The sequence below is a fragment of the Heloderma suspectum genome, chromosome 3, assembly GCF_057233095.1.
Source record: "Heloderma suspectum isolate Gila_16-S chromosome 3, 16-S_ref, whole genome shotgun sequence".
Classification (NCBI taxonomy): domain Eukaryota; kingdom Metazoa; phylum Chordata; class Lepidosauria; order Squamata; family Helodermatidae; genus Heloderma; species Heloderma suspectum.
In genome coordinates, this window is record NC_139460.1 from 3,273,421 (window position 1) to 3,290,061 (window position 16,641).

The 16,641-nt window shown below is 51.5% G+C and overlaps 1 protein-coding gene across 1 annotated transcript in view; it reads left to right on the forward strand.

Annotated features, from left to right (window-relative positions):
• The first annotated feature begins 5,547 nt into the window (after nucleotides 1-5,547).
• Nucleotides 5,548-16,641, forward strand: part of STARD10 (StAR related lipid transfer domain containing 10) — a 59,178-nt gene continuing 48,084 nt past the window's right edge. The window contains exon 1 of the mRNA XM_084842317.1: nucleotides 5,548-5,814. Within this exon, the coding sequence (XP_084698443.1) occupies nucleotides 5,653-5,814 (162 nt within the window). The 5' untranslated portion in view covers nucleotides 5,548-5,652. The remainder of the gene's footprint in view (nucleotides 5,815-16,641) is intronic.

A 16,641-nucleotide genomic window follows, 5' to 3' on the forward strand; every position in this document is an offset into this window, starting at 1 on the left:
TGGACGTCTGCTCCAAAGTCTGTCCTTGTCGGCACAACTGGCTACTTACTTTCTGAAATAAGCCTGCCCTCTCTGTTTCTGCATGAGTCCCTGATCCAGGCCTGCCTCATGGCTGCAAATAAGTACACCAGAACATTAACACAACCAGAGCTACGACAGGAGGATGCCTTCTCTGAGAGCGAGTGACTCTGCTGAGTCTGCGTGTGGAGGCACGGAACGCTCCCCGCAGAGACAGAGCAGCACGGCCAGCCTGCAGCTGAGGCCCACTGGTGAGGCAAGAGCAGAGCATGCAGAGATGTGCCAGGAGCCTCCTCCATGGGCCTGGGATTATTCTTGTGGCATGCTGGCACACTGCCCGATCCAAACTGGGCTCCTCAGTCAAGGGACAAGTAGATGAGAGGTACAATATCTTTCTGTATTGGAAGAAATTCTATGCCGTCTTTCAGGGCAAAGCTCTCCCAAGGTGGCTTACAAAAACTGGGTAAAACAACATGGAAATATAAAGTACACAAAAACGATCTGATTCCAAACTAAATTCAGAAGCAGTCTACACATCTAGCACCCAATGCCTCAGTAAGAAGCAGACTGAAACATATATGTTAAGGTCCCTTTAAAAACCAGGATAGATGGGGCTGTGTGTACCTCTTTTGGGAGAGAATTCTAGAGATGTGGGTAGAGATGTACGAAAGTCACTTACCTTTCTGTGGATTATGTTGATGATGGGGGGGGGGAAGTGTTCCGTCCCTCCCCCTGGAATCCTCGACGGGGGGGGAGGCGATCCGTTCCTCCCCCCCACCAGAATCCTCCACGGCCGGCTGTGCTCCGCGGTAGCTCCATGGAGCAGCTAGCCAGGCCCAGGCCAGAACCGTCTGCAGCCGGATTTCCGGCCGTGGAGGGCTCTGGGTAAAAAAAACACAAAAAACCGCGTACACAAATGGCGGCGGCTACAGCCGCCACCATTTGCGTTCCTTATTTTCGCCGTCATAGTCTACGTAAATATTTACGTAGACTAAGACGGCCAAAAATACGGCTACGCCGTAGCCGCCGCCATTTGTGTATGCATTTGTTGGTTTTTACCCAGCCATGATAGGCTATGTAAATCTTTACGTAGCCTATCACGTCTTGTAAAAAAAAGCAACCCCCCCTCCCTGACAAGACTGCAAATGGCGGTGGTGGCAGCCGCTCGGAAGACCAGCCGCCGCTGGAGCCGCTGCCGCCCGGAACATCCACCCCAGGTAAGTCTCGTCCCGGGGATGATCTGCGGGGGGGGGGGGGCAGGCCATTCCGCTACAGGTTTCGGGGGGCCGAATGCACTGGTATTTGGCCTCACCGAGATCCGTGGCGGAATTCTCTGTCATCCCTAGATGTGGGGCTACCACAGAGAAGGCCCCATCACAAGTGCCTGTCAGTCTGATGAACCCTGATGGTGAGCCAACAAACAGGGCCTCAGAAGCTCCTCAAACCCTGGGCAGGACAAGGAAGCTCAGTTTCCAAATAGGTCTCAGTTTATTGTGTGGACCAGAACATGGTCATGACCATTCACAAGGCTCTTTCCCTATGGCAGCTACCCCTGCTACAGATTATGTAGGATTACTGTGCAAACTGGCATAGAATAATCGAGATTATCATAGAATCATAGAATAGTAGGGTTGGAAGGGTCCTACAAGGCCATCGAGTCCAACCCCCTGCTCAATTCAGGAATCCAAGACAGAGCATCCCTGAGAGATGGCTGTCCAGCCTCGTCTTAAAAGCCTCCCGTGTGGGAGAGCCCACTACCTACCTAGGGAATTGGTTCCATTCCCGTATTGCTCTAACAGTCAGGAAGTTTTTCCTGATGTTCAGCTGGAATCTGGCTTCCTGTCACTTGAGCCCATGATTCCATGTCCTGCACTCTGGGATGTTCAAGAAGAGATCCTGGCCTTCCTCTCTGGGACAACCTTTCAAGTACTTGAAGAGTGCTATCCTGTCTCCCCTCAGTCTTCTCTTCTCAAGGCTAAACATGCCCAGTTCTTTCAGTCTCTCTTCAGAGGGCTTTGTTTCCAGTCCCTTGATCATCTTTGTTGCCCTCCTCTGAACCCTCTCCAGTTTGTCTGCATCCTTCTGAAAGTGTGGTGCCCAGAACTGGACACAGTAGTCCAGATGAGGCCTAACCAGTGCTGACTAGAGGGGAACTAGTACTTCCCGGGATTTGGAAGCTATGCTTGTATGAATGCAGCCCAAAATAGCATTGGCCTTTTTTGCAGCCACATCACATTGTTGGCTCATCTTCAGCTTGTGGTCGACAACAATTCCAAGATCCTTCTCGCTTGTAGTGTTGTTGAGCTGCGTATCCCCCATCTTGTAACTGTGCCTTTGGTTTTTTTTTCCTAGGTGCAGAACTGGGCATTTATCCCTATTAAATGTCATTCTGTTGTTTTCTGCCCAGCGCTCCAGTCTATCAAGATCACTTTGAATTTTGTTTCTGTCTTCCAAGGTATTAGCTATCCCGCCCAATTTTGTGTCATCTGCAAATTAGATCAGCATTCCCTGCACCTCCTCCTCCAAGTCATGAATAAAAATGTGGAACAGCACTGGGCCCAGGACTGAGCCCTGTGGTACCCCACTCGTTACCTCTCCCCAGTTTGAGAAGGTCCCACTGATAAGCACTCTTTGAGTCCAGTTCTGTAGCCAACTGTGGATCCACGGGATCGTTGTTTCATCTAGCCCACTTTGAGCTAGTTTGCTCATCAGGATATCATGGGGCACTTTGTCGAAAGCTGTGCTGAAGTCGAGGTATATTCTGTCTACAGCATTCCTACGGTCCACAAGGGAGGTTACTTGATCCAAAAATGAGATCAGATTCGTCTGGCAGGACTTGTTTTTGACAAATCCATGTTGGCTTCGAGTAATCACTACATTGTTTTCAAGGTGCTTCCAGATGGATTGCTTTATCATCTGCTCCAGAATTTTCCCAGGGATTGATGTCCGACTGACTGGTCTGTAGTTCCCAGGTTCCCCCTTTTTATCCTTTTTGAAGATAGGGACATTAGCCCTCCTCCAGTCATCTGGCACTTCCCCTGTCCTCCATGATTTCTCAAAGAGAATAGACAGCGGTTCTGAGAGTTTTTCTGCCAGTTCCTTTATTACTCTAGGATGCAGTTCATCTGGCTGTGGAGATTTGAACTCATTCAAAGTAATTATTATCATACAGTAGGACAGTAGGAGAGAAGCAGGCTGGATTGCCAGACCAAAACGACTGCAAAGGAGAGAAGGAGATTTACACTGGAGTTTCTAGCTCAAACTGAACTCTACTTTCCTTCTACTGCCATAGAGCTCCTTATCATCAAATCTGCAGATGCTGACAAAACTGAATGATAGCTGTGTGTCAGTCGTGGTTTATGGACATCATTGTTTTAAATGTTCCAACACAGATGGCAATGTCCTACAGTATAACTGTGCTATTCACAAGATAATTACAGGATTTATATATATAAAAAAATTAATTCATAGTGCACTACAGGCCATGTGGCACGGTGATGGGACCAGACTTTAAAGTTGTACGATGAACATCTTTCGATCCTGTCAGTTTATCTCTGTGTCTGTATGCATAACCTCATTTGGTGATAATGTCAAGTCTAAATTTGAGGCCCTCCGTGAATGTGAGCCACCCCACCCCCCGATAAGCCCTGGGTGGAGGTGACCACTTTTTAATAGGGATGTACGAACCCCCCACTGTCTGGTCCAGGGGGGTCCGTTGTGGGGCACTTCATGCCGCCTGGGGCCCTGCAGAGTCCTCCGGAGTTGGCAGAGTGGCTCTCCGGCTTCCTATAAAATGTGATACGCTAATGGCAGCTGCCATTAGTCTATTGTGGGAAAATTACAGCCGTAAATGGTGCATTTTACATCATTTGTGGCTGTAAAGCACTTACTTTTACCTAAATTTCAGCTTCTTATGGCTGCAACTTTCCTGTGATAAGCGAATGGCAGCCACCATTAGCGTATCACATTTTACAGGAGGCTGGAGAGCCGCCTCGCAGGAACCCCTCCAGACCCGAGGTGAGTGCGGCCAGTCTGCCGCGGACTCTGGAAGTTGGATTCTTTGCATTCCAGCCTCATTTGAGTCCGTGGTGGATTTCTCCAGCATCCGTACTTTTGAATGCCCCCATGTGCAAAAACACCCCCCCAACATGCCCTGCAAATAGAGGAAATGCCATGTGCTTGGGAGAAAGGGCCCAGGCCGCCCTCCTGTGCTGCTGTGCCTGCTGTTGTTGTTGCCTTAAACAAAATGGAGCCTTTAAACAGGAGATGCGTCCCCCCACCCAGTAAAGCAGGCTGAAATGGGGTGAGTTGATTCTGCCACGGCAGTGTAGTTTTCGCAGGTGGAGGCAGCCTTCTCCGTGGTGGCCCCTGCTTCATGGACCCCCCCTGGTATTTGGCAGGCACCAACTGTGGCATGTTTTTGGCATGAGTAGAAGACCTGTCTTTTACCCAGGCTTTCCCTTGAATGATGGTGCTGCCCAGTCAAATAGTTTGTTTAGAACTTACTGTGATCTGAGTTTTTGTTTTAAATATTTCTAAGATTTCAACCGGTGAGCAGTTTATTGTATTTTAATTTCTGATTTTGTAAACCATTTAGAGATATTCTTAGATATGGTATGTTGTATATACCCTGAAATTACATACATTATATAAAATATTATTATTACATTTCGACCCCACCTTTTTTCCTCTTGCAAGGAACCTAAGGTGGCACACATGGTCCCGCTCCTCTCCATTTTATCCTCACAACAACCCTGTGAGGTGGGTTGGGCTGAGAGTCAGTGGCTGCCCCAAAGTCACCCAGTGAGGTGCATGGTTGAGTGGGGACCAGAACCCGGATTTCCGAGGTCCTGGTCCAACAGTCTTACCACTCTAGGGTGGTGCACCGAAATACATACATACATACAGAATACCTGTTTGCCTGCACGAGGAATGGTCGAAAGCACGACCAAAGAGTAAGTAAAACACACGCACCACGTCCTCCGAAGAGAGACCGTGATTAGGGTTGCTGGGGGAACGCGTCCCTGCCGCTCCCCAGCCTCCTGTCTCCGCCGGTGGCCGGCAGCGGCGGAAAAGCCCGAGCCTCTGAGGGGCGGGCGCGGCGCGGCGCAGGCAGGCCGCCCGGGCCTCTCCCCCCGGGAGGGGAGGGCGCGGCGGGACCCAGCAGGGCCCGAGGAGGGCGCGGCGCCCCAGGCAGCGGGCGGGCGGGCGGGCGGCCCGAGGCGCGGCGGCGAGGCGGAGCGCAGGCTGCGCCCGCGGGCCCCTGCCGGGAGCTCTCCGCCCCGCCGCCGCCTCCCGGCGAGCGCCGGGCCGCCGCCGCCCCTTCAGGGGGCGGAGGACGCGCGCGGGCCGCCCGCCCTCGCCGCGGTGCCGTGACTCACCCGCGCGGCGCCGCGCGCCAGGCGGGCGCAGGACGCCGGCAGCCGCCCAACGCCACGCCGCGCTCGGCCCCGCCGCGCCTCGCCGCCCGCGGAGCGCCCGCGCCCCTCCCCGCCCGCCGCGGAGCAGCCGGGCGAGCGCGGCCGGGGCGGGACGCGGCGCGGGAGCGTTCGGGTCGCCGCGGCGGCGCCTCGCTGCGAGGACCTCCCGGCGCGCCGGCCGCTCGCCTCGCCTCGCCCGCCCGCCCGCGGCGCCATGGCCGCCCGGGAGAGCGTGCAGATCCCGGACGACCGCGACTTTGACCGCTTCCGGACGGAGTGCAGCTCCGAGGGCGGCTGGAGCCTCACGTACAGCAAGGCCGGGATCGCGGTGTGGGTCCAGGCCCTGGAGGCGGAGAGGGCGCTGCACAAAATCAGGGTAAGGGAGCGCCGCGCGGGGACCCTCGGCCCGCCGGCAGCCCCGCGCGGCGCCCTCGCCTGCCGCAGACCGGGGGGGGGGGCTTCACGTTGCTTGCTGAGCGACCTCCCTCTCCCCCCCGCTCCGTCCCTCTCCCCATTCGCCGCTTCCAGTTTTTATTGCCTCCCTTTTGGCCCCCACGGGAAGCCAGGGGCAACCTTCAGGTGCGGCATTGGAGGAAATGGACGGCAACGGGGCGGCCCGCGGGACCCCCGCCTCGCGCGACCCTCATCGACGCGAGCAGGAACCGTGCATGCTCATATCCGCGCCCTTGTGCGGCTCCTGCGTACTTCCCCGGGCTGACATGGGAGATTTCCCCCGTGGGTTGCGCTGACTGCGTCGGAGGAGCGGTTTAGAGGGCTGGCTTGTGTTCTGCAGCACACGCTGAGGGCGAAGTTTCATTGCACTTTCTTGGCTGGAAAAGAGGGGCCATCTCCGTAACCTGGTGTTTTGTTTGCCAGATCAGAACCCTCGGTCATGCTTTTGGTTAGATATCCAGCTACGCATTCATGAGCTGCGCCACCAGCCACCACAAAATTAACAGCTTCTCATAGCCCAGCCGGTGTTGGTGGCTGAGTGGCTCCCAAAGAGTACGAGGTACGAAGCACCACAAAATGATATCTTGAGCTGGAACACACCAGCATTGAAGTATGCAGGTTTTCAGGTTTCACAGTACTCTTTGTCAGATAGAAACTGATGAAGACTTTTATGAAAGCTGAACCTTTGCATGCTTCTACACCAACTGAAGAGATACCACTTTTTCTACTCATTATCCCTTTCCGTGCATGCATTGATTCTTAATTCTTCTGAAAACTCTGATTATTTTAGTAATGTATATATTTGAACTACTACGCTCAAATCTCCTGTCCCTGGAGACTCTGGGGAGGTTGCAGTACAAACACACATGGCTGCTGATGAGTGACTAAGTGATTACACTATGGATCAGGAAGTTCCTGGTTCAAACGTTGGGCCATTTGGGCCTTGCCTCTGCCATCAGTGCAGGGTGGCCTGAGGCATCACCTTCCTTCAGGATCAGCACTCCCCACTTCAATATGGAGATCATAAGATTACCCTGCCTTACAGGGCTGTTGTCACAATTACTACACAATAATGTTAGTAAAGTGTTCTGGAAACGAAAGCACTATATAAATGTGAAGTATTATTAATGGTCCCTGGATCACCACAGTTCTTTTCATCTTTATTTACACAATAACCCTGTGAGGTAGGTCAGGCAGCAAAGAGTGCTTTGCTCAAGGCAACCCAGTGAGTTTGGAGTTCCAAAGGGACTTGAATTGTTATTGCTGTGTTCCGTGGCAGTTATCCTACAGGGTTCTACAGGGCTCTGTTTTATCCCCAATGCTTTTCAACATCCACATGAAACCGCTGGGAGAAATTATCCGGGAATGTGGGCTGAGGTGTCACCCATATGAGGATGACACCCAGTTCTACCTGTCCTTTTCATCAAGCCGGGTGAGGCCGTTGATGTTCTGAACCAATGCTTGGCCGGGTAAAGGCCTGAATGAGGGCCAATAAAGTGAGACTCACTCCAGAATAGATGGAGATACTGTTTGTGGGTGGTTCATCTGTCCGGTTAAGTGGTGTTCACCCTATCCTGGGGGTGGGGGTGCCCTCTAAAACATTCCCTCTAAAACATCAGATGCCTAGCAGGGGGGTGCTGTTGGGCCCACACTTGTCACGAGATGCACGGTGGCCCCAGTGGCCCGGAACGCCTTTTCTCCGCCGAGGCCAATGTGCCAGCTGTGGTCCCACCTGGACTGCAGCAGCCTTGCAACAGTCATTCATGGTCTGGTCACCTCCCGCTTGGGTTACTCAATGTGTTCCACATGGGGCTGCCTTTGAAAATGGCCTGGAAGCTTCAGCTACTCCAAAGCAGGGTGATTGGGCTGTCACGGGGGACTGGCTGATGCAATCGCCGTATGCCAGTACTCCGCTGTGTTCGTTTCTGGTTCCCATTCAAAGTGCTGGCTTTTAAAGCCCTAAAAGGCTGGGGAGCGGGTTACCTGAAGGAGTGTCTCGAGCTCCCCTATTTACCTGTCCAGGCCCTAAGGTCATCATCCAAAGCCTTTCTGCCGGTGCCCCCACCACATGAGGCGAGGCAGGTGGCTACAGGAGAGGGCCTTTTCAGTAGTGGCACCCCGGTTGTGGAAAACCCCTCCCCAAAGAGGCTCGCCTGGCACCTGCATTGAGGTCTTTTCAGCACCAGGTGAAGACTTTTTTATTTTCCCAGGCATTTCAGGAACTGTTTTAGTGCTTTTAGATCTTCACACTGTTTTATCTCTGCCACTGGTTTTACTTTTGTTTTTATTACGCAGTTCATTTTTAAAATCTCTGCTACCAGTTTTATCCTGTGAGGTTTTACTGTCATTGTTTTATGCTGATACGCTATTAATTTACCTATTCATTGCCCAGAGAAGTTCGCCGATTGGTTGTTTTTAAAATGGGATGAATAGCAATAAATAAGGCCACCATTCACCATCCCCTGGTTCAGCTCACATTTGGAAGACCTTTTGCCACTTGGCGCGGGCTGTTTTCTCACTAGACATCGGCGTGTTCACCAGGCCAATTGCCATGCCAAAAATGAAAGCCAAAGTGGAGTGGCCACATCATGCAAGTGCCAGGAAAAATGGTGATGTGAACTGAACTAACCCAAAATATTAAATTTATTCTGCTTTTTAAAATAGCATAATTTGAATCTGGTGTTTTAATCTTTTCATCCTTTTACTGCTTTATCTCTTGTGTTCACTGCTCTGAAATCTGTTCTAGATATGGAGCGGTATATAAATATTGTAAGTAAGTAAATAAATATACAAGTGAAGCTGTGAAAATGGGATTGTTCTGTGCCTGCCCCCTTTCCATTTCTCATTTATCTCCTTTTGTCTTGCATACCTCAAGCTTTTTAGCAGAGATCCTCTTTACTTAATCACATAAAGAGATAGTGCAGGACAATCAGTCTTCCCTGGGCAAAAAAGATGTCTCCATTCCCATTAACGTTGCACAGCACTTTGGTGCCAAAGGTCAGTTTTCGCCTCAGAGAATCCATCTCTAAGTAGCAAGGATCAATGGCCCTTGATGGTTGTTCCGAAACTTGCGTCCATACAGAACTGAAGGGCTAAAAGCATTCATCGATTAACCCAGCCACCCCCAACCTGGTGCTTTCCAGATGTGGTGGACTACAACTCCCATCACCCCAACACATCTGCAAGGCACCAGGCTGGGGAAGGCTGAGCTATGTGGGGTTGGAGAACGGAGTCATTCACTGTGGACTGAAAAGGTGGCTTTGGAAAATCTTTGGAACTGGAGCCGTCCCTTGAGAGAGGGGCATCACAGATAAGGCTGTTGATGGCTACTAGCTCTGAGGGCTGTATGGTACCTCCAGCGTCAGAGGCAGGATGCCTGTGTACCCCAGTTGCTGGAGGACATGGGCGGGCGGGTGGTCTTGCACTCGTGTCCTGCTTGTGCATTTCCCGTGGGCAGCTGGGTGGCCGCTGTGTGAACAGAATGCCGGACTAGGCAGCCCCTTGGTCTGACCCAGCCTCAGGGCTCTTCTGGCGTTCTTACGTTATCCTGGGACATTTACCAGCCCACCAGGAAAGAAAATGTGGTGGCAATATGCTCTGGTGCCTTTAATGGCATCTGGGTCTGCAGAAATCTCCAGGTGCATTTTTGTCAGTGCGGATATAAACATTTAAGCTCTATGCAGGTGATGAGTCTGCATTCAGCGAGCATGTGGACATCGAGCTGTTCTTAAGCATAAGAGGGGCAGGTTGATAAGCTGGCAGCCATTGTCCTCCATTCTAGATGGGTCTGTCCATATCCCTTGATCCAGACAAAGACTTTATGTATGTATTTATTTAGTAGATTTATATCCTACTTTTCGACTAGAGTCCTCAAAGCAGTTTACATCATTTAAAAGATGCAATGTATACAACAGGAACCACATGCTCCCAAAACAAAACTGAACAACGCAGCCGGCTCCCCTTCAGCAGGAGCCTGGACCTGATGCTCCATCCTACAGGGCAGCAGATGTCAGTTGAACCGCCAGTCCAACTGGAGCAGGTCTCGGTGTTCCCGTGGCCTGCTCCTGTCTGCCTTGCTCCTTAGAGATGGATTTGTTCCTTTAAAGAAAAACCACTGGTTTTCCTGTTTTAGTTAAGAGCAGGGGTGCTGAACCTTGATCCCATGGGCCAAATCTGGCCTGCGTGGGGTCGCAATCCAGACCTCTGGGGTTCCCCAAATAGCAGCACTCCCTTTCCCTCGACTGCCAATTGTTCCGTGGTCTCCCGTTTTTTGCATCCCCCACCCCCTGCAATTGAAATGCCTTTCCTAAGGCCTAGGACCTGGCAGTAAGTGCTGGAAGCTACACTATGCTGGTAGCTTTGGTGTTTTGGTCCTGCTGCCTTTGCCTCTGCCCCGTCTTGTCCGCAGCCCTGCCCACTGCAGGAATGTGCCCCTCCTTCCCTGAGCAACTCCAGGACTGAATTTGGCCCTTGGGCTGAAGAGGTTCAGCAGCCCTGGCTGAGAGTAGCTGCTTGCCTCCAAAATCATCTCTCCATGAGGGATATTGCAACATGTTTATTCCAGTCAATTAATTCATCTGATTAAGACAGTGAAATGAGGGCATGTTTGCAGTAGCAGATTATAGGGTAGGCGGGCAGCTTTTATGATGCCCGGAGTGTTTCTCTGCCTGTAACGTTCTCCTTGGAGAAAGGCTCTCAGAAGTAAAGAAGTGAGCACTCCCGTCTAGCAGACTATTCTTGGTTTGCTAGCAGTGGGCATGTTTCTGTTGCCGGAGGGTCTGCTCCAGATCAGCTGCAAGAGTAGGGCGACTACGGCATTTTAGGAATAAAACTCGGGTTTGGAGTTAAATATTAGAAATGGAAGAAGATCTCCTGCACCTGATAGAATGAGAAATGGGCAGATCTGAATCGAGGACGGGAATTAAGGGCACGACCCACTGAGGATGCTTTCCAGCATATGCTCATGGGTGATGGAAGCCAGGTGCCCAAGAAAGAGCCCCGCAGAGGCTAGGGCTACCCAGCTTGGCAGACCCAATGCCCTGGCCTTGTTGCCACCCGGTCAGTCCCATTCATTTCCGTGGGGCTCATGCAGAAGAACTTCCCAGTGGATGACGCCTTTCATTTTATGTTTCATGTTATTTCCATCTGCCCAGTTTCCTTCCTCCTGAGTAGATTTTAGCAAAAGTTTGTTCAGAAATTTCCAATGATAGAAAATGTTTCTAGTGTCCCTAAAAGAAAATGTGGTAAAAACAACCACCATCACCCTGACTTTGGGAGTTCAGCGTTAGCTCCTTCAGTTCTCTTGAACGACAGCAGTTGTGAAGACTGTCCTTTTAAAAGCCCCCCTTCCTCCCTGTTCTCTTACAAAATATGTGGGTTGGTTTGCAGTGGGCATTTACTGTTTGTTTATGGAGTTGCCAAATGACCTGCAAAAAACTGGCCTCACATGCTTTTGTGCCTCTAGCAGCAGCTTGCTGTGCAAATAACTGCAGGTCACACTGGTGAAACTTTTCCCAGTGTGGAGGTAAGTATTATCACCTGCTGCTCATCTTGGATTATTCTGCTGTTGTTGAATGTATAGCTGCAGGAACTAGTTTGTCTGGTGTCAAATTACTGCTGGAAGGTTGGAAGTTCCAGTGGGAGTTTACTGCTGTTTCTCTTGGGCTGCTTGAAAGAGCACGTATAAGTTGTAAGGGGGGGGGGGGGACAACGAAATTTTGCAGTGCAATGCTCTTGTTCAGGTTTCCGGCTGGTCATTCCCTACATGCAGGGCATTCCACTCCCCCCCAATGTTCCATTATTTGTTCCCAACTATCAGTCTGGCCACTGAGCATGCTCAGTTCTCATTGGACTAGGTTTAAAAGAAAAAAGACACCCTCCCCCCAGTCTTCCTTTTAAAATATTTTTTTTTGTATTTCTGAAAGCCTTGTGATTCCCTGGAACAGGCTGATATTGCCCTCCTGTTTCTCAGTGCCTCATTTTGGCTACAGCCGTGTCGGCCCTTACGGCCCTTACCACCTGAGTTTCTCTAGAAGAAGGAACGTTATGCACACGTGGAGCTGCCTTATACCGACTCAGGCCATCTCGCCTACGCAGCTCCAGGCTCCAAAGCCCCTCACAGAAGCGCTCAGTCCTGCTACCTGAACTCCTCTAACGAGGGACCGCAGCGGGGACCTGTTGCGCGCATTGTGTGGCATGTGCTCTCCTGCTCCCCGAAATGCCTGCCTTCTGAGTGGGAAGAGCTGGCTAGAGTGGTCCCTCCCTAAAGCGTCCCTGCCGCCCGCCGTGCCAGGCGGGCTGGGGCAGCTGTGATTTCTCTGCCTGGGCACGACACAGAGGAAGAGTGCCAGCGCACTCTCGGCTGAAATCCCGGTGCGGCAGCACAGCACAGAGGGGGAGCATTCATTTCACTGCTGGCTGAATCATTTGTAATCGAAAAGGTGGGGAGAGCTGTGAAACAGCAGCCTTTTATTCTGCCGGGAGTCCCGTTTCTTCTGAACCGCTGCTTGCTCTCGGAATGTTACGCTCTTTGCTTCAAGATGGTGGTTCTGCGGAGAGGTGCAGATGGGCTCTTCACTGTGTGTGGTTGGACTCCAGGCCCCTGCAGTCGCTTAAGGCGCTGAGCAGCAGTGCAGCAGCAAACGTTGACTGAGGTGCAGGCGCCCATCATGACGGTCCCATCCCCGCGCCCTCATGAGGGTCCAGAATTCAGGCAGCTGTGTTGATCCATGTTGTCAAGCCACTTCCAGCAGTTTCCATCTCCCCCAGGAAATGGTCTTTTGTAAAGCTAAGGGCTCTTAATTGCCCATTCCAGACCAAGGCAGCTCAACTGTACTTCGCCTTACAGCAGGGAACAGGAAAGTTGTGGCTTGCAAAATTCATCCCCGCTGTCCCCGCCCCCAACTGCGGGGACTGCAGCTAAGCTCAGAGGGAAGAGGCAAGGGCAGGGGCAGGGGGGGAGATGACATCCGCGTCTCTGCTGGCGGCTGGTCTGTCGCTGCGCGCCCTGGCACCGCTGCACCCTGTCGTGAAACAAGGCTATCTTGTGGGTGGTCGTGTGTCACTTTGTGATGCAGAAAAGGTCCGCCAAAATGACCAGGGGTCTGGAGCACCACATCGTTTGGGCCTTTTTAGCCTAGAAAAAAGATGACCAAGGCAGGTTTGTTGAGAGGGGTTTATAACATTAACGCACGGTGTGGAGAAAGCATGGGCCTGGGTTGTCCAGTGCGCAGACAGCCAGTAGGTTCGGGACGGGCAAAAGGAAGTTCTTCTTTGCATGTGGCTTTCCAGCTTGGCTTTTCTCAAGTACAGGTTTAAAAGTTTCTCTATTTAAAGCAGGGGTGGGGAACCTCTTTCAGCCCAAGGCCTGAATTCCGTTTCTGACAAGCCCTCGGGGCCACATCCCAGTGGTGGGGCCCCAAATATCAAAAACACCAGCACATTGTAGCTTCAAGCTCTTCCTGCCATCAGCTGAGCCTTGGGAGGCATTTTGACCTTTTAGACAGGTAGGGAAACTGCATAAAACCCAGGAAGCCACCAAACAGTTGGTGGCTGGGGGAACGGGGCTGGGTTTGGAGCCAGGGCAAGGGGGCGTGGTCCTCTGGAGAGCCCTGGAGGGCCAGATTTGGCCCACAGGCCTGAGGTTCCCCACCCCTAATGCAAAGCAACTGTATTTATAGTACCTTTGTATCCCCCTTTTCTTCAAGGCAGCATCCATAGAAGGCCTCCCCACCTCCTAATTGTGAGGCAGGTTAGGATGGAGAGTGTGACTGGCTCAGAGTCACCCAGTGAGTTTCATGGCTGAATGAGGATTTGAACCCAGGTCTCCCCACTGGCTTTCTTTCCACTGGCTCCCAATCCGGGACTTGTGTTTACGCCACCAGCACATGACAGACATTGAATTGCACAGGGTTTCGCAGAGTTTGCAGTGGATGTCAGAGCTGGCTGTGTGTGTGGCCCAATCTGTGGTAGTCAGGGGTGCCTGACCACGAGGTGGGGGGAGCGGGGCCCTCGAAGCGCAGATTTTGGTTTATCATTAAAGGGCAGCAACTGGTGACTGTTGATTGCCATTTTTTTACCACTGGGGAGGGGTGCTGTTTCAGTTTTCTGCCTCAGGCACTAAAACCTCTTGGGCCATCTCTGCTGTTCGTCTTGCACTGCTTTAAGAACCCAGCAGGGACCAGCATAGTTTGAAACCCGCTGCAAGTTTGGACTGCAGCGATTGGTAATTCTTGAATGCAGAGCTGTGTGAACGAGACCATGAACGGAGGGAGGGACTCGCATGCACTTTTTTGTTGTTGTTCAGTCGTGTCCAACTCTTCGTGACCCCATGGACCATAGCACACCAGGCCTTCCTGTCCTGCGCTCTCTCCCGGAGTGTGCTCAAGTCCATATTCATTGCATCGGTGATGCTATCTAGCCATCTCATCCTCTGCCGTCCCCTTCTCCTTTTTCCCTTCAGTCTTTCCCAGCATCAGGGTCTTTTCCAGTGACTTTTCTCTTCACATTAGGTGGCCAAAATATTTGAGCTTCAGCTTCAGTCTCTGTCCTTCCAATGAGCACTCGGGGTTGATTTCCTTTAGGATGGACTGATTTGACCTCCTTGCAGTCCAGGGGACTCGTAAGAGTCTTCTCCATCACCACAGTTCGAAAGCATCAATTCTTCGGCGCTCAGCCTTCAGTCACCCCATCCGGGTGATTCTCAGATTGCGGCCAGACTCAGCCTCTGCCACCGTGGCACTGTTTCCCCCCAGAAGAAGCAAAAGGTCACTCATACTTTCCTCATTGTAAGAGGGCCCTCAGCATGGGCTAAATGGAAGCATGTGGACAAATGTTGTGCAGGGGAAGGTGAGCGGTCTGTTCTCAAGCAGAGCTGGGCTGGAATTTTGCAGCAATTTCTGAAGTTTGGCAACACTTCAGGACCTGAACCCCCTTTCCTGAATTCCAGAATCTGTAGGTGTTGCTTTTTAGAATCTGACATTGAGGAAATCCTAAACCTTGTCCACTTATTTTACAGGCAAGAACATTCAGTTCCAACCAGCCAAATTAAATACTTCTACATGCCCGCCCCCCATCCTTAAATCAGGCAGTATCCATAGTTGAGAACAGTGGCAACATTTCAATTAGAAGAATGTAAATGCGCATTTTTACAAAGAAAATTGAGTTAGAATTTGCTGGAGATTCTCCCTTCTCAGCCTGATCTGTTTTTGCTCTCAACTGAAGCAAAAAGTGGCGGCAGTTATGTTTAGTGGGTTGGTGAGTCCAGGGCAGATGTCCAGATGTGTTGAACTACAGTTCCCCTCATCCCCATGCTGGCTGGCATGATGGGCATTGAAGTCCAAGCCATCTAGAGGGCACCAGGTTGTGGGAGGCTGCCCTAAAGAGATGGGGCATAGTGATTCTAAAATTAAATGAGAAGCGTGAATGCAACATTTGGAGGGTGAGTTCTGTGTAACTCATAAGCTTGCATACTGCATTGAGAAAGTTGGTTGGTCTGGTATCATTTGGCTGGCTCTGTGAATTTTGGTTCATGATATGACCACTGTAAATGGAGCTTCCTCCCCCTGGTCTGCATGCCCACCCCAGCAAAGTACAGTACAGGCTCCCCACCACCACACACATGCTCCAGAAGCAATCCCACTGGACTGACCGATCCTGGCCCGATGTGGACACCATGAAGTGTTCTCCTGAGCTTCTCCATTCTAGCCTCTGGTGCTGATCGTGCATCCCGTGCAAACTGGTTCTTCAGGCGCTGTCCCTACACAGAAAGCCTCAGGCTGAATCTATTTTTCTGGCAGGGTGGCCACCTTTTTTGCAGCTGCAGAACAAGCAGAAATTCAACAGATCCAGTTTACCCAGAACTGCATGCCCAGGCCGCTGCTGCTGCTGGTATGAATCTTCACTTGCTGAAATCTTACCTGTCACAGTGTTGTAAAAGGCACAGTTGCCATGCCAGAGAGAAGGAAGTTGGCAATGTGAAGGAGGACTCAGGAAAGCGATGGCTGTTTCTTTTGGAAGCGATTTCTTTGCAGTCCTAACTTAAAGGCTGGTGAGAAACAGGCGGGCTCTTTTTTCAGAAGCAAAAGCTTGCATTGCGCAGAATTGACAGCTTTTTTCGCTGTGGCGTTTACACCTCACAGATACAAAGCTTCCCACTCGCCATGGGGAGCAGAGTTTTAGCGCATTGTTGAGTAAATGAAAAGCTTCTATCTGTACTGGAGAGGCGACGCTTTGCTCTGGCACAGAATTCACACTGAAGAAAAAAAGGTTTGGGGGTGTTTTTTTGATTTTTTGTTTAAAGACAAAGAATATTGTATCTGCTTCAGAAGCCTGAATCCAGGGCTTCAGAGCGAGGCAGGGCAGCACAGTAGCTAGGCATCTGGGATTAGATCCTGCGCGCCAGAAGGCACAACCTGGTCCTGGGATGTTGAAAGAGGAAGCTTGGTCACACGTTCCCCCTGTTACACCACAGCACCTCTGTGCTCCTTCCCTTCTGCCTGCGAGGGCAGCCTCTGTGTTTGCCAAGCTGTTTTGATCTGGAGGTGGCCCACGCCATGACTCAAAAGTAAAGGCGCAACCTCAAGCGGTAGATCCTGGGCAGGAGTCCCCAATCCTTTTGGGTCTTTGGGCACATTTGGAATCTTGAGGGTGCGTCATGGGCAGTGAGAGGGCTTGGCCAGTCACAAAATGGCTGCCTTGGGAGGTGTGGCATTCAGAAGACAAACTGGTGAGACTCAAAGAAAAGCAACTT